The sequence below is a fragment of the Sarcophilus harrisii genome, chromosome 4, assembly GCF_902635505.1.
Source record: "Sarcophilus harrisii chromosome 4, mSarHar1.11, whole genome shotgun sequence".
In the NCBI taxonomy this organism is placed as follows: Eukaryota; Metazoa; Chordata; class Mammalia; order Dasyuromorphia; family Dasyuridae; genus Sarcophilus; species Sarcophilus harrisii.
Window position 1 is genome coordinate 66,749,223 of NC_045429.1, and position 19,126 is coordinate 66,768,348.

Sequence of the window (19,126 nt, forward strand, 5' to 3'; positions counted from 1 at the left end):
CATAATTTGTCCAGGAACAGTCAGCTAGTCATAGAGGCAGAATTTAAATTTGAATATACCTGACTCCCAAGTTCAATGCTCTATCCAATATACCAATCAGAATCAGAACAGTATGTTATTGACTCAAATAATGTAAAGCAAAATGACAATAGAAGGCAACTCATATTCAGATTCATTGTAATGACCAATCTTAGACCCAGAGGAGCAGATTATAAAAAAGGATTCTCTCTTTTAATCTTACATAGGCAATGAGATATTTTGTTCATTAGTTTTCTTTATCTATTTTTTGTTGTTGGAAGGGAATGTTCATTGTATGGGGATGTGTGTTAAGAAATGTCTATGTTTTGAAAATATTCATGTTGGCAGGCACAAGGCTTCTGTACATTCTGTACATCTTAAAGCTTTTCCAATATATTTTTGTACTTTTTTTTTTAACTTTTATAATGAAGTTATCAAATATCAAAGAAGATGTTGATGTATTTGGAGAGTTTTATTGAGTTCTTTGTAGAATATTTCCTCTCTTCTTATCCAAAACAATAGATACTGATAATTAAACAGTAAAGATGCTAGTGACTAAACAGCAGCTGTTTTTATAGTGACCTTTTGGTTCCTAATAAGATCATACAGGATGACCAGATGTCTTATGAAATGATATTTCTTTTCTTTAGACACAAGATAACCCAGTGCCACCAGCTTCTCTGTCTCTCCAAGGAGAATATGAATTGTTCCTTTTAGCTACATCCTTTTATTTTCCATTTGCATTTATAGCATGACTATTTTTACATGAATCAGTTCCTAAAGTGTTATGTTGACTTTGTCATTGGTCAAGAATCTCATATTTAAAATTTGAATAATGAAATAAATACATGTCTGTGGTCTAAAAGTGGTGTGATTCTTAGTACCATCTCTCCCATTTTCTACCACTTTATCATTCTCTACAGAAGCAGTGGTGGTGGGGAAGGGCATAAGATTGAAAGCCATTTTGTATTTGTTTAATGGATTTCTGTGTCCAAAGAAATTTGTCATCAAGTGATTAGATAACTGGTGGTGAATCTATCTGTATTTAGCAAAACTGGCCCTAAGAAAGTGTACACATAGTTTGTTTTCAGTATCCCAATGAAGCATTGGAATGGGGTTTTTTGTAGGATTAATATCCTAAAGTGTTGAAATTCATTATATCTAAGGCTGTCATAAATGAGTGATCATTTTAAATTATTTGAGTATTTGACAAAGTAAGCAAAATTTTTCTTAACTATTTCTCAGTGTTCAGTACTAACTCTCTTGATGAAAAGTAGTCTCATTTGATCTCAAATCAAAATAATGTAATTATCTTTTTTTTTCAAATTTAATGAAAAAGGTAATTTTATCAATGTCTTCCCACCACTTTCTAGTGACAACTTGAAAAATCAGTTTTTCAGAAAAGGAAGAATGGGATTCTGAAGAAAATTCATGAGAAACTGACTTCCTTGTCATATTATAGGCTTGGATTTTCTAGTGTTGATGGCTAAACTAATCTTTTCATTTGTTTGAGCGATTGTGCATCTCGATGATGAGATCTTATAGTATTCCAAGGCTTGATACAACCAAGGACATTATCATCCAGAATCATGAACTATTCTTCATTGTCAATTGTTATTGACTATATGTTATATATTCTATAGAATGTTTTCTTTAAGTACTAAATAAATTTCCGTCACCATCAGTGTAAAATTAATTGATTTTTTTATAACCACATTTTCCATCAAATTCTAGAAAAAATATATTACAGGCTTGCTGTGTGGTGGGCTTTGGGAATGTTAAAATATTTTAAAATAGCCCTTGCTCTCTGGGAGCTTCATTCTAATGTAATGCCCCAAAAAATACTTGAAAGAAAATAGTCTAAAAGGTAGTAAATATAAAAAGGGAGGTGATAGCTCATGTAAATCCATGGAAACATCTTGTGGTATATTGACTACATGAAATAGCTATGTAGGACATAGAATATTTATGAGAGAAAAATATGAATAAGATTTGAAAGGCCTTATGGGACTGGGTTATAAAGGACCTTCAGTATTAGGCTGAGGAGTTTGTATTTACCTATAGAGGCAATAGGGAACCACTGAAAATTTTTGAATTTAAGAGTTATGTGAGCAGACATTGCCTTCGAAGATTACTTTGTTCATGAAAGACAATTTATTTGAGAATATCTTTTGTAAGGATGTACTTTACTTGTGTAATCAAGGATGGATAAATAGATAGGTAGATGGATAAATAGTTGTGTCTTTTCAACTAACCAGGAAGATCTACCATTTTAATCTCCATTAAGTCGCTTGATTGGGGTAGCTAGGTTGGTATAATAGATTGAGTGCTGGACCTGGAGTCAGGAAGACTCATCTTTCTGAGTTTCATTTTGACCTCAGTCACTTACTAGTCATGGGACCTTGGGCAAGTCACTTAACTCTGTTAGCTTCAGTTTCTTCATGTTTAAGAAGAAAAGAAATTGGCAAGCCACTGCGGTATCTTTGCCAAGAAAACTCCAAATAAGGTCACAGAGATTTGGACATGACTGAAACAACTGAACAGCAATAACAACAACAGTGGTGAAAATATTGTGTTGTGCTCCACATACAGTTCCCATAGGCTTCTCTCTGGATGCAGATGACTCTCTTTTTATTACACCCAGAAAAAAAATCTGAGCCTGCAAACTCTAAACAAAAAGTGGTTAAATTTAACAATTCTTTTGAAGATTTTGCAAGCAACCAACAAGACTATTGAGCAAGGAAGCTCAAGATGTAGCCTAACCATATATGAAATAAAGATAAAACATTTTCTTGGCATACAAAACAATCTTAGGAAAAAAAAATTAGACCTGAAGAGAGAGAGCCTTTGTTTCTCTAATCCCAAGCAATGGAAAGGCAAGGAGAAATACAGCAACAAAGCCAACAAGAAATATAAATAAGGGAGAGAGCATTGAATGTACTTGAGGAGACAGAAGTGAAAGGAGAGGTCAAATAGAACTGATTACAGAGAGCAGATTGTAACATTATGGACTAAACCTCACAACATTGCCTACTGGTAAATCAGTGTTTAATTTTAGGGGTTGAAATTACATAATGGAAGATGCATGAATATCTTCATTCCATGAAGAATAGAAGAACATAGAGAATACATGCTGTATCCTAATCCATAGATTAAGAATTAAGAATGAAGGTATAATAACTCTTGTACTAGAGAGTGAAGAAGCAAAAGGAAGAATTGAAAAATAGGGAAAGAAGATGAAATCTTGTTTCATAGTTAGATAACCAACAAATAATAAACATAAAATAAGGATAAATGGATAGATATTAAAAATTAGAGGAAAAATAAACTGGAAACAAAAAAATCATAAATAAAACTTAAAAGCTGGTTTCTTGAAAGACTAGTAAAAATAATAACTGCGCATTCTAAATTAAAAGAAGTAAACAAATAGTCAAATTGATAACAATAATAAATGAACTAAGTGAAGTCATAGAAAATCAGAAGAAAGATAAAGAATAATCAGTATTCATATCCAATTATATGGTAACAAAACTGAGAAAAGTATAGTAGCCCTAAAATTTCAAGTATCCAAACTGACAGAAGACCAAGTACAGCTCTTAAATAACCCAATCTCAGAAAAGGAACTAACAGTAAAGAAACTATTCTCACTAACACTCAACCTCTCAAAAAACCATTACCCATGTGGTGAAAGATTCCCATTTTCTTCACTAAAATACGGTTTTGTCTTGGAAATGCTGTGCATTTTTATCTGGAAAATTTTTTTTTTAATTTCTTAATATTTGTAGGCCATGGGATAGAATTTTTTTTTGGTATATGTCAGTTTGCATACATAATTGTCCTTGTGTACAATAGTGGCCCTTCCTACTTCTGAAAAAGGAGTCCACAGTGTGGACCTTACTTATTAAAGCCATTTTTTCTACTAGTCTTTCTGAATACTTTCTTAAGTCAAAATATTCTTTCTTTAATGATAAATTAAACACGATCTACCATTGAGTGTCCTTTTTGTTATTTAATCTAGATCTCTGTGGAGGGGGGACAGGAGCAACAAAGTGATTCCACCAAAGGGAGATGCCTGAGGAGAACTGTGAGTGTCCCTTCTGAGGGTCAGTTTCCTGAATACCCACCAGATGGCGCAGCCAAACTGGGTAAGCTGGTAAACCGAGGAAAAAAATTACTGATTTTTATGTTGTGATTTTTATAATTATTTTCGTGATTTGTCCCATAAAAGGAATTTGTTAGAGTGCTTTCTAGAGTTTTTGAGAATAAGTTGTGTAGCATTCGTGTTAATAGTTCTTTGAAACTTTAGTAGTGTTGTCCTTTCATTTGAATCATCAGAACTAGGAAGTTACCTTCTAGGTAGTTCTATTTCTTTTTCTGAGATTGGATTATTTTAGTTCTCTATTTGGTATTATGATAGATGTAATATTTTATAGTTTCAAGGCTAATTCAATCTTTTGTATTCTCTTTGATTGGAATATAACTGTGCATAGTAAATTCTAATGATTCTTTTTTTATTTCTTTGGATTTTGTTGTTATTTCACCTTATTAATTTCCTATTTTTTTGTTTTATTTTTTGCCTTTTAAAAAATTGGTTCACTAAAGGTTTATCAATTTTGTTAGTCTTTTCAAAGAACTAAATTTTAGTTTTATCAGTTTTATAGCTTTTGGTTTTCAGTTTATTTTATTTCTTTGTTTTTCAAGAATTTTTTTGTTTGGCTTTCTAATCTTTCTCTTTGTTGAGCTAATTTTTTGAACATGCATATTCAGTTCCTTATCATCCCTTTTCTGTGTGTGTGTGTGTGTGTGTGTGTGTGTGTGTGTGTGTGCCCATGCATTTATTTCCCTTTAAGGATTACTTTAGCTACACTTCATAAATTTGGGTGTGTTATTTCATTGTTACTATCTACTTTCATATAAATATTGTTTCTATAATCTGTTCTTTAATTTATTACTTATTTAGGATTTTCTTATTGTCTTCAATTAGATCCATCTGTTTTGTTTCTGCTTTCAGAATTGATTACTATTTTTATCATTTTATGATCTTTAAAAGTTGCGAGTAGTATTTTTGCTATGTGGTATTTGTTTGTAATATTTCTGTACCTTGATATATGATCAATATTTGTAAACCTCCCATGTAGTTTTAGAAAAGATATATATTTTATAATAAACCTTTTAGAAATTTTGCCTTTTACTTCTTTTATGTTACATTTGTCACTGGGAAATAAACATCAAAGTCTCCTGTTGTCTTAATATCTTTGTCTTGCAGTACAGTTTAGTTTTCTTTTATGAATTCTGTTACTGTGCCATTTGGAACATATAAGTTAATTATTGGTATTGAGTTGTTTTTACTTTGATTACAATGATTATAATTTCTGGTTGTTTGTTTATTCAAGTGATGCATAGTAAATTTTACTGAAGAGTCTAATTTTTATTTCGTGGATGTTTTTGGTTTGTAAATGTGTTTCTAGTAAGCAGTAGATAGTGGGATTTTGTTTTCTTATTTTATCCACTCTTCTCATTTCGTTGGATTTTTTTTAATCTTACTGCATTTAATGTTATAATAGCTTTATATTTTCCTCCATTTGTATATCTACCATTTTTTCTTCAATTAGAATTTTCTTGTTCTTATTTCTCATTGAAGTAGGTTCTCTGACCCTACAATTATTTTTTTTCTTAATCTGCTTTAAAGCAATCTTTTTCTTTTAGGCTTTCTTGGTCCCAACATCAATATGCCTCCTCTTCCCCTTTCTTAGACCTTTTTCTAGTTTTACTTTAATGTATTGATTTCTTTTTTCGTTCTTCATTTTAATTAGTAATCTAATTCTTCCCATCTTTTCCCCCTTTTTTTCCCTCTTCTCAGTTAATTGGTTTATTCCAAATCCCCTCCTCATTTTATGTCCTTTCCTATAATTTCCTTTTTTTGTTGTTGTAAATTTTTTCTTCTGTTTTTTTCCCCCTGAACTAGAGAGAGAAATTTCCTTGTGTCTCAAATCCTGTGGTTCAGTTCTGCTTCTGCCCTCCCCATGATTATTTTCTTTGCAGTTTATTATGTAATCGATTCCCTTGATCCAAATATTGGTTCTCTCCTTACCTTTCTGGATGTCCAGTTACCCCTAAAAGTGTACCAACTCCTTCAATATTAGACCTATTGTAAGGTCCTCATTTCCCTTTATGGAATATAACTTCTCCAATGGGAATGTTCTTTTTTTGTTTCTCTGAAGCAATTGGGGTTAAGTGACTTGCCCTGGGTCACACAGCTAGGAAGTGTTAAGTGTCAGGTCCTCCTGACTTCAGGGCTGGTGCTCTATCCACTGTACCACCTAGCTGCCCCTGGGAATATTCTTTAATGGGACTCCACCCCTACTGGGTGGCAGACCTCCACCCTTCATTATCTCATTTCTTTCCTTGCTTTTTTCCACCTCTTTATGCTCCTTTCACTCTTTTGCTGAGAGACTACAAGAGTTATCTTTTATTTTTTAACTATGAACTTCCTGATTGTTGCAATAAGATGCTCGAAGAAGAGCATAATGGATGTTCTGACAGTTTCTTTAGCAGAAAGGAAATCTCTTAGTGGGTCCCACAGCATATGTATGCCTCTGGACTTATTTGTCCTTTTGGAAGATAGAGACTGGTAGGTCTTCACCTGCTATTAAGGTTAGGCTGTTAAGAGAGGGTCCTATAGATTAGTATTCTCAACTGTTGGTTCATAAACAGTTACCTTGTTAAGATTCATTACTTTCCTCTGGATTCAGCTATAATTGCTCTGCCTGTGACTTATAATCCTTCCTTGGGGATCTTTTGATTATTAATTGTGACTGAAGAAAATGTCCAATCCTTGATTTTGTTAGTCATATGATACAAGAATGGTGTATCTCTTCATAGAAAAGAAAATAGATGTTCCTGGTATATAATAGTTGATATTCATGAAGCTGATTAATTCCTTTATTAAGATCTTCAGAGTTTCCTTTGAAACAGGATTGTTTTTACTTATGTCTTTAAAAGTGGAACTCTGCCAAAAAGTATTTTTACTATTGAAGAAATGACATTAAAATTACCATGAAAGAGTAATCTATTCTTGTTAATTTAGAATTTGGATTTACTTAGTCATCTCAAAGATCACATGTATCATTCTCCCATCTTCTATTGCTCTTCATTTATACTGTACATATCCTGAAAAATCATAGTTATATGCTTGTTGTCTCTACCATTAAAAAATAAAATCCTTAAGAGAATTGTCCATATTTTTGCCTAGACCTGACATGTTGTTTAGTTGTTCAATCATCTCCCACTCTTCATGACCCTGTGGTCATGAGACATGCCAATAGCATTCATGGGGTTACCTTGGCAAAGGTATTGGAGTGATTTGCCATTTCTTTGTCCAGTAGATTAAGGCAAAAACTGTTTAAGTGACTTGTCCCTAGGGGTGCATGTCTGAGGTCAGATTTGAACTCTAGAGGTCCACTGACCCATCTAACTGACCTTACACATAGTAAGCATTTAATTCCATGCTTTTTAACTAACTGATTGATAGTAAAAATAGAGTGGAACATTCTGGTTTGTAATCAGATGAAAAGCTTTTGTGAATTTTAAAACACTTTATAAATGTTAGCTATTAATGATGATGGTTAATAATGAAAATGGTTGATATTGCACTTTTTATCTTAAGTTTTTTGGAAACTTGAATAATCAAGTAATATAATTTTTTTAAATTTCCTTATAATTTTAACTATATACATAGCTATGACTGGGAATAAAAATAGCATATAATAATGGCAGTAAACTATCTATCTAAACCAGAAACACATCCTATTTTAAAGAGCTGTCCCAACTAATACTTCCTAGTGGGAAAGAATTTGTTTTTCACCAGACTTCACTAGTTATTTTAATATATCATTTTGACAAACAAATGATCATTGCTATATATGCATTTCAAAAGAGGAAACCTATCAGTCAGATGGTTTCACTATCAAAAAATAAGAAACAATATTTTATTCTCCCAATGCTATCCAATGTGCTTGTGTGATAACTTTTTTTTTTTTCTTTTTAATGGATCCTCAAACCAAGTTTATTTGATATATATGGGACCAGTAATCCAAAACAAAGATCTTCCTTGAACAAAGAGTAGCCATTTTACAATCTAAGCTTGAGAGAGTTCTGGCCAACATGGTATTTTGTCGTTGTAAAAGGCATTATGTAATTCTATTATTTCAACTCAAATGTTTGTAGCTTGTAGTTAATGATCGAATTGTTATTTTATCATCTTTCTAAAATATTAAGGAAAAATTAAAGGAATTTTTATTTCAGCCTATCTTTAGGGCCAATGACAAGTCAAAGAAGCCTAAAACAACATTTTAAGAAATCATAAATGAGAACTTCCCAGATTTCTTATATCAAAAAGACAAAATAGAAATAGAATCTACAGGAAAAGGGCCCACATATGCAAAAATATTCGTGGCAGCCCTTTTTGTAGTGGCAAGAAACTGCAAACTGAATGGATGCCCATAAGTTGGAGAATGGCTGAATAACTTATTGTATATAAATGTTATTCCTATAATATAGGAATATTATTGTTCTATAAGAAATGATCAGGAGGGAGGATTTTAGGGAGGCCTGGAGAGACTTACATGAACTGATGCTAAGTGAAATGAGCAGAACCAGGAGATCATTATACACGGCAACAGCAAGATTATGTGATGATTAATTTTGATAGACGTGGCTCTTTCCAATAATGAGATGATTCAGGCCAGTTCCAGTGATCTTTTGGTGAAGAGAGCCATCAACACCCACAGAGAGGACTGCAGGAACTGAATATGGATCACAACATAACAATCTCACTCTTTTTGTTGTTCGCTTGCATTTTGTTTTCTTATTCATTTACTTTCTTTTTTTAAAATATAACTTCTCTTGTGCAGCAAGAGAATTCTATAAATATGTTTATACATATTGGATTTAACATATATTTTACATATATTGAATTGCTTGCCATCTAGGGGAGGGAGTGGAGGAAAGGAAGAGAAAATCTGAAACACAAGGCTATGCAAGAGTCAATGTTGTCAATTATCCGTGCATATATTTTGAAAATAAAAAGTTTTATTTAAAAAAAAGAAAGAAAGAAATAGAATCCACTTGCTACTTCCTAGGGGGGGAAAAAAAAACTCAAAATGAAAATTTTTATAGACATTAGAGGTAAAATTCAGAACTTACGGGTCAAAGAAAAAAATTGTGCAGGCAGCCAGAAAGAATTCAAATACCAAGAAGCCAAAGTCAGAATTTGACAGCCACCTCTATAAAAGAGCAGAGAACTTGGAATGCTATATTCCAGAAGACAAAGAATGTAGGCTTATATCCAAGAATACCTTACCCAGCAAAATTGAGTGTGATCCTACAGGGAATATAGTAGAACTTTATCGAAATACAGGGTTTTTAAGCATTCTTGATAAGAGCAAAGCTCTATAGAAACTTTGAAATTCAAACACAGAAATCAAGAGAAACAAAAAGATAAAAATGAATAAACAATAAAAAGGAACTAAATAAGATAAGCTGCTTATATTCTAATATGGGGAGGAGTTACATATACTTCCTCTGAACTCTGTTATTATTGAGATCAGTAGAGGAGGTCTACTCTAATAGACAACCTGGAAGTGGTTCTATTATATATTGGTGATTTTAAAAGAAGATTGAAATGCTAAAGAAAGAATAATATACTGAGGGCTGGGAGAAGGAGAATAAGGTTAGAGAAAATTATCTTTCATAATTGGAAGTAGAAGTTGATACTAATAAGGAGGAAGGTTTCAAGGGAGGAGCTGACTTTTGAACCTTACTGCCACTTTTAACTGCCAGAAAGATACACAGATACTGTTGCAACAGAAATAAATTTCCCATTATAGGGAAATAGGATGAAAAGGAAAGAAGAAGGACAGATTAAGGGAAAACCGAGCCCTAAGCAAAATATAATCGAACTAAGGATCAACCAAAAACAAAACAAAACAAAACAAAACCCATAGTAGCAAATAACTGAAAACTAAGGGGAAACCCATTAATTGGGGAATAGCTGAACAAATTATGATTTTTAAGCATGATGGAGTAATATTGTGGCATAAGAAATAATGAAGGGCTAGTTTCAGAGAAACCTGGGAAAACATGTATGAATTGATACAGATGTTTAACTTTCATAGAACCAGAACTGCTTATCAATGACAACAATATTGTAAAGACAAAAAACTATGATTAGTGTAATGACCAGCTATACTTCCAGGGGACTCATGATGAAACATACTTCCTATTTAATAGAAAGGAAAAGTGCTTAGTGCAGAATGAGATGTGCATATGTGTGAGTGCACATGCATGTGTATGACATGACCAAGAAGGAAATTCATTTTTCTTGATTATGCATGTTTGTAACTGAATTTGGTCCTCCTTTTTAAAATGGGGAAGGAATGACATGGATGAGAGAGGACAGATTTTTTACTAATTGAAAAAAAAAAATAATTGTTTTTAAAAGGTATCACGTAGAGGGTAATGGAAAGGTAATTAAAGAAAGTGCTCAGGATACTATGTCTCATTTCTCTCCAGTCTACACTCTGAACTTTCTCTGCTATTCTTTGCTTATTCCTTTCTTCCATTTTACTTTCCTTTTAAGTATTATTTGCCCCAACTAGTTCCTGTCTTTTTTTCTTTGTATGTGTAATTCCAGTGCTTTGCACAGTGCCTCATTCATAATCAATGTTTAATAAAAGCTAGTTGACTAACTGCATAATGGATATGAGGAAGCTCTATTGTGTGATAAAAAAATTTAAAATAACTAACATTTATATGGTGCTCTCAGGTTTTCAGAGTACTTTATAGACATCTCATTTAATCTTCACCATCGCTCTGTGAGCTCACTTCTGTTATTTACATCCTTATTTTTCAGTTGAGGAAACCATAAGGAAGAGAAATTAAGTAACCTGCCCAAAAATTTTATGTCTACGTCATGTCTAGGATAGGATTCAAATTCTTGATTTCCTGATTGCAAGTCCAGATAATCAATAAGGAATTTCTGAAAAACAGATTTAAAAGATGTTATTAAGGAATTATTTGGAAATAAAAGACATTGGTCTATATATTGTATTTCCCCTTTTTGAACCAATTTAGATGCGAGTTAGGTTTAAGCATTACCTGCTCCATTCTCTACCATTTTTCCCTACAGTATAAAAATTCTTTGGATGTCTCTTTTTTGTAAAATCATTTTCCCTAATCTATCTCTCTCTTTCTCCTTATCCCATTGTATCCCTCTTATTTACTTTTCTGCTTTTTTTGTTTATATCATCCCGACATAATCAGCTTACAAGCTCTTTCTATGTGTTATCCTTCCAACTGCCCTAATATAATGAAAAAGATACATGTATCATCTTCCCATATAGAAAGTTAAACAATTTAATACTGAGTTTCTTAAGATTTTTCTTTCTTGTTTATTTTTTTATGCTTCTCTCTAGTCTTGTGTTTGAAATTCAGATTTTCTGTTCAGCTCTGATTTTGTCATCAGTAATGCTTGAAAGTCCTCTATTTCATTAAATTTAATTTTTCCTCCTGAAAGTGTATATTCAGTTTTGCTGTGTAAATGATTCTTGGTTGCAGTCCTTGGTCTTTTGCCTTCTGGAATATCATATTCCTAGCCTTCTGCTCCTGTAATGTGGTAGCTGATAAATCTTGTGTGATCCTGGCTGTGCATCCATGGTATTTAAATGGTTTCTTTCTAGCTATTTAAAGTATTTTCTCTTTGACCTGGGGAGTTCATAAAATTGCCCATACTTTTCATGGAAGTCTTTATGTTGGAATCTATTTCAGTTGGTGATATATTCTTTCGATATCTATTTTACCCTTTGGTTCAAGAATTTGTAGTCAGTTTCTTTTTTAATTTCTTGAAATGTAGTATCTAGGCTCTTTCTTTTTAACTTGACTGACAGGTAGTCCAATAATTCTTAAATTATTTCTCAGGGCAGTTTTTTTTTTCCAATGAGATACATTCTACTTTTTTTCTTATTATTTTAAATTCTTTTATCTTTCATTGTTTCTTGATATCTTGCAAAGTCATTATCTTCCACTTGCCCAATTCTAATGTTTAATGAATTTTTTTTTTAGAGAGCTTTTTCTTATTTGACTTATTCTGCTTTTTAAGAAGCTTTTTTTTTCAGTGAGTTTTTATATTTCTTTTCCATTTTGCCAATTCTATCTTTTGTTATTTTCTTCAGTATTTTTTGTATTCTTTTACTAGTTATTATCATTCTTTGTTTTCATTTCTTTGCATAACTTTTTTTTTCTACCACTCTTCCTTTTATTCTTCTTCCCTTTAGCTGAATTGGAATATTAGAGCACTGCTGTACTATTTTTTAAAATATTATATTATTCTGGTGCCTTAGCCAGTAGTGTTTTTATTGGTGTTGAAAATCAGATATCCTTGCTGTTTCCTCTATAGCACTTAGATTACTGTCAGAAATAGAAAACAGAAACATTAAAAGAACAACTTAAAAATGAATAATAATCTTTGCATCTTAGTTGGACCCTTTTCCTTTATCATGGATAATCATTATATCCCCTTCAGAAAAGTTCTTTTCCAAAATGAAATTAGAGAAAGAATAAATAACATTGTACAATAGTTATTATCAAGAATTTTCAATTACATAATTTAATTAAATCTGTTAATGTTGTTTCTAAATAAAAAACATTTTGGGTGAGGGTATGTAATTGACCAAACTAAAATGTCATATAGACTTGAGGTTAAATATAGCTGAGAATTACAGAAAATCTGGTATTACACCCTAATGGCTCTTGTTATTAATTACTAAATGCATTTATGTTAGTGAGCTATATTAACTGAGGGTAAATGGAAAATATATTATTATTCTTTTTATTTGAACAGCAAACAAATTTTGATTCTAAATTTTTTGCTACTTCACAGAAAAAATTAAAATGCTTTTTTATAGTATTTTATTTTTTCAAATACATGTAAAGATAGTTTTCAACATTCATTTTTGCAAAACTTTGTGTTTCAAATTTTTCTCTCTCCATTTCCTATCTCCCTTCTCCCAAGACAGTAAGCAATCTGATATATTTTAATATGTGCAATCCTTTTAAACATATTTCCATATTTGTCATGTTGTGCAAGAAAAATCAAACTATAAGAAAAAGAAAAGCACGAGAAAGCAAAAAATATATGCAATAAACAAAAGGTGAAAATACTATGCTTTCATCCACATTCAGTCTCCAGAGTTCTCTCTCTGGATATGATGGGCATTTTATATATATATATATATGTATATGTATATGTATATGTATATGTTTTTTTTAAAAGAGTAAGTTTCTATCTCTGTGTAATGTGACTTTTACAGACATTATATATTCCTTTTTGGCTAGTAGCTGAGACAGAAATCAAGTTACTAAAAGTGGTTAGACTTAAAAAAAAAAAAAAGTCACGAGCAGATACATTTAGTAGTGAAGTATCAGTCAGTGATTCCTGAGCATTGTCTAAATTTTTCTTGAAAACCAGAGAATAAAATAGAATAAAAGGGATTTCAGTAGGTCTTAGTCTATGTTTCCAATTTTGCAACCATCATGTAACAGAAAGAAAAGAGTATTTGGAGTTCGAGTACTTGGGGTTGAATCTTGCCTTGGACAAGCTCTTTAATTTCTCATCTGTAAAATGAGGCAGTTCAGTTAGATGACCTTATAAAAGTTCTTTCTAGATCCAAATATTATTAAAGAGTAACTTTAAATCTATCATAAGAAAGGAAAAAAGATAAGAATATCTTTTGTTTGGAACACTCAGATAATTTATAAAATAAATCTAGAATGAGAGAAAGTAGAAAAGACTCAGAAATGTGTAGACAGCATTAAGATGATAAAAGCAAAAAAGAAAAAATTGGAGAATAAAAACAGAGAAATTAAAGATTAGGTATCTCCATCTCCCTGCCTCTTTTTTAATCTATAGAAACAGAGAAATATTTAAGATCTTTTAGTTAGTTTCCATGTTTTTAGTTTAATTTGGAAAGGCCTTTGATAATTGAAGACCAAAACAAAACAAAAAACCTTGAGCTATATTGCCTTAGAAGATTTTTAGAATTCGATTTTGAGCTGAGAAAGATCATCAAGTTTACTCTCCTTATTTTTCATTTAAGGAAATTGAGGCACAGAGAGATTAAAAGGCTTGTGTGGGGTCCCCTAGTGTCTGAGGCAGGATTCAAATGCAATTCTTCCTGACTTCAAGTGCAGCACCCTACTTTTTATGCAGTCTAACTGCCTATAAAATTCTTGATTCATATTTTGTCTTGTTTGATATATTTCTCATCTTTATATTTAGAGTATAGCTAATTCCTTTAAAAAATATTGCCATGATCTAATTTTGCTTGATATGTAATGAATATAGGTGGAGCATTTATGATGCATCTTGTATCATGTTTGTTTTCTTGAGAATTTGGAATAGGAAAAATATTTCACAATTTTCTCAATTTGGATTCCCACTCACCTGTTGTGATAAATTGGGAAATACATTTGACTCAGATAAGTGGAGCAAGATTATTTAAACATTGCTTCATTAAAGTAACTTTTCTTGTCTTACAAATTTGTGTAAACGTTTCTAAAGCTTTTCATCCTTATGTTTAAACAAAAGGACTGCTAAAACATATTCTAGTGTTATAAGTGGTTCTCAGGATTTATCCCCAGAATAGCTTTTTTGGCAAAAAAAAAAAAAAGAAGAGTTTTTAAAAATCCTTTAGCACTCTACTTTCAAGTAATTTTTTTAATAAAATCCAGTTTTTCCATCTACTTGTAAAATATCTTTTCCCTATATAAACTAGAACAGGACTTTTCCATTATTTTAATATTTTTTTCCATAATACTGCCTAGAAAGTTATGGGAGTATAAAATTTTAGAACCAGAAAGATCCTTAGGAATCAGCTTATGCAATTTCTTTTGATAAATGAAGAAACTGAGTTTTAGAGAAGATCAAATGACTGATCCAATGCCATAGTATTAAGCATCCAATGCCATAGTATTAAGCATGTATATCAAGTATTAATAGGAGGACTAAGAGTTAAATCTCTTGTCTAGCTTAGCATCCTTTTTAAGAACACTATTCTTATCTTTGTTTTGACTCAGTATTTTTTATCCATTTCTTTATTCTATCTTGTAGAATTTAGGGTAGTAGAAAACACTAAAATATACATGACATAGATACATGACATTTTGCACATAGCTAGGGTTTGTAATTCTTTATTGGACTGAATTGGATACACAGACATCGAAGCTAGTTAAAGAGACAAGAAATAGAAAGCCTTGATAACCTGGAGAGGGAGAAGAAGATCTTTATCTGTCGGCATTTTCACAGTTAAAATATTTTTTAAACAAACATGTTAAACAAAAATGTTTTTGCTTTGATCACAGCAGTACGTTGTCAATATTCAAAAAAAATTTGCTTCATGAAAGAAGTTGAAGTGGATAGAGAAGAAGTGATTATTGTTAACAAGATGATCAGTAGAGCAACTTGAAATAAAGCATTGAACATGATTGAAAAGAAAAAGAAATAGATGGCAGCAAGCATAGTATGACACTAGCTTATCAATTAACAATTGTATAAAGAGAATGGAATAGATACTAAAATCTACTATGGAGTCAGAGAAAATGTTGAGCAAAGAAATTGTATGCAGATAAGTAAATAAGTCTGTCTTAAGGAGTTTGACAGGAGAAGACTGATGGTTTCTAATAAAGATATTGTTAGAAGATCAGTAGGTAAGCACTTGTTACTAAACAAGCATCTATATGTGCAATACAATGTACTAAGCACTAGAATCACAAAAAAACCTGAAAATAGTCCTTAGTTTGAAGGAGTGAACATGTGAAAGAAGGGATCAAAATGTAGGTAAATTCTTTTAGACCTAAATGGACAACTATAGAATAGAATACAAATGGAAAATAATTTCACATATTTATCTGTAAGTCAGTCCCTGCATGTGTCTAATGCCAACAATCAGATATATTATGTAATCAAAGACTAACTGCTTTATTATAATAATACCAAGATAATATATCCAATCAGAGTGTACACTTTGACACTATCAAATTATTTAAATGTTTCAAGATCCCTGATTTATGTAAAGAATGACAATATATATAAATTTCCAAAAGTGGTCATAATCTATGACCATTTCCTTTTATAGAAGGCCCAAGAATAAAAAACTAATCCATTATACTTCTCATAAATTTGAAAAGTATTATGTCAGTAAATGAACCTTTCCCATTTACTCACTGATGATAATGGTATTGAGGAATGTATTTTTTAAAAAAAATATTATTGGAGTTTTATATGCTACAATTTGGGATACATTTATCTCTTCAAAATTATTCTTCTTTGATCAGCAATTCCAAATTATTTAAAAGTTAGCAGTTATACCCAAAGTGATTTAATAGTCATCAGAAAGGCGCTAAATTTAGTCATACTTTTCTCGAAGAGGTCCCACTCCTTGGAGTCCTTTCCTTACCATCCTATTTCTATATAAATGCTTATTCCCTTGCCACAGAACCATCTCATATAACAAAGAATATTTTTAAGGACAAGAAAAAGAGGAAGAAGACAACAAAATCATCCAAAGAAATGAAATGAAAAAGTCTGGGAACCTTCCAGTTCTGTAAAAGATCAGAGTGGGAGTGTCTCATAGCTCTTCTCTGTGACCATTCTTGATTCTTTGTAATTTTAGACTGTTCATTTTTAATTGTAAGAATTATTTCTATGTATATTGTTATGAATGCTGTATGTAGAGTCTTTTTTCCTTTCTTTTCTGTATCCAGCATATTGGTTGTTCATTATGACATAGTAACATTCCATTACACTTATGTAATACATTTTGTTTTAACTATTTCCCTATTGTTGGGCATCGACTTTGTTTCTAGTTCTTTGCAACCACAAAAATTATTGTCATGAATATTGTTATTAACATAGGGATTTTCTTCTTATTAGTGTCCTCTTTACAATCCTCTAGTAATAGAGTCTCTTAGTCGAAAAGTACAAAGATTTTAGTCACTTATTTATATAATTCCAAATTGCATTCCAAAATGGTTCTAGATTATATAATTCAAATAAAATGACTCTTCCTTTATTGTTAAAATCAAGATAAAGAAAACTGTTTGGTTCTTCACACATACATTGTATCTAGGATATACTATGACATATTCAACATATATAGGACTGCTTGCCATCTGGGGGAGGGGGTGGAGGGTGGGAGGGAAAAATCGGAACAGAAGTGAGTGCAAGGGATAATGTTGTAAAAAAAATTACCCTGGCATGGATTCTGTCAATAAAAAGCTACTATAATAAAAAAAAATTAAAAAAAAAAAATCAAGATTAAAGTAATACTCACACAACACCTTAATAGGATATTAACCTTTACATTCTACAAAATTCTTACTAAATTTTATACAGTGATGTTGGCCATATAAACAAATCATTTTTTATGAATAAGGAATTTATCATTATTTTTTATTAACCTACTTTGGCAGGAAATAGGAGGTAGGAAGTCAGTAGGTTGAAAGAACTTTGTAAAGAAAAGTCAATTGTATAAAGAGTCAATTTTAGGCGCTGTGATGTGAGACATCCTTTTGAAATATGGTGTTTATTCCCTAGTAGCTACTAAAAGATTAGTGGATTCATGAATCTAAAACATTAATTTTAAATTAGAATTTCAGTTATCAGAAAAGTATTACTGTATCAGAGAATCCTTGTACAAGAATTTATGCTAAAAAGTAACTGGCAGAAGAGTATATTGTTTATGCAATGTAAATTCTTGGAGAAAACAAAAGATTCTAACAGATTTTTAATTTTAATTAAATTCCTGAATAATTAATAAATTATTAAAACTTTATCTCATCTACCATTGTGTTTCTTCTTAACGAAGACTGTGTATATAGACCCTTTGGTCATCTCCCTTCCAAATATCTTTCTATCCACATTTGTGACCACAGTTATATTTGGATTGGATCAAAAGGAAAAAGTGGTATAAGGAAATCTGTGCTTTACTTTTGAACTTGAGGAATTAATAGCCAAAAATATGTATCAGTAGTGTATCAGCACAACTTTGTAAAATATTTTTGGTTTGCCATGTAAGTAATCCTCCAATTTACAAATATCTGATACCTAGATACATAGGAGAAGAGAGCAGAGGTCAACTCTGCTTTTACCAGTTATACTCTAAATGGAGGCAGTTTTCCTTTTCCTCTAATTTTGAATGCTTAGAAATTCATTGAAAATATTACCTTCTCTTATGCAACTATAGTGTATTGACAAATTACTGGTGCCCCAAAGTAGTACCTACCATATCCAGAGTAAGAGAAGATGTATTCCAAGTGTTTTAAGTCCTAACTCTGAATTTTTTCAGTGATGATTAAGTAAGTATACCTAATGATAGATAAAATATTATTTATTTTAAATGCACATAGGCTAAATAGACATCATAGACTAGCCTGAGCATCTATTTGTAATATAACTTTAGTAGAAAAATACATTCCAACTTCTCAACAACCTTTGTTTTTTTAATAATAAGCTTGTTTTGACACATGATGCAAAACTTCAGTGGATATGAAATTGACTCCCTCATATGGTATAGTTGCCAAAAATACTTAAGCACAACAGCATAAAAAATTGATTCCACATAAAGGTATCTACATTCTTATATTTTAACAGTAGCTAATTGTTAAGAGAAAGAGTGGAGGTGTGTCAGTCAAAAAGTATTTATTAAGCATCAAATATGTGTCAGACTCTATGCTAAGAGCTATTGAAACTGAGAATGGCAAAAAAAAAATTGTCTCTAAAGGATTCACAGTCTAATGGAAGAGACTATATGGAAATAACCGTGTACAATCAAGATGAGTATGTATGTGTAAAATATGATAATTTGAAGTCAATCCCAAAGAGAAACACTGAAGTGGGACTTTAGCTAAGACTTAAAGAAAGCCAAGAAAGATGGATTGTAGAAAAGGAGAGAATTCCAGGCACTGGGATAGGGGGTGGCTAGGTGGCAGCCTACTGGAGTGTCAAGCCTAGAATCAAGAAGATTGATTTTTGTTAGTTCAGATTTGTTCTCAG

General features: G+C 31.4%; 1 protein-coding gene across 8 annotated transcripts in view; it reads left to right on the top strand.

Annotated features, from left to right (window-relative positions):
* RASAL2 (RAS protein activator like 2) overlaps positions 1 to 19,126 on the top strand; it is a 320,061-nt gene that overhangs the window by 166,531 nt on the left and 134,404 nt on the right. For all 8 annotated transcript variants that reach the window (XM_031936941.1, XM_031936942.1, XM_031936943.1 and 5 more), the window contains exon 3: positions 4,037 to 4,163. In XM_031936941.1, the coding sequence (XP_031792801.1) occupies positions 4,037 to 4,163 (127 nt within the window). The remainder of the gene's footprint in view (positions 1 to 4,036; positions 4,164 to 19,126) is intronic.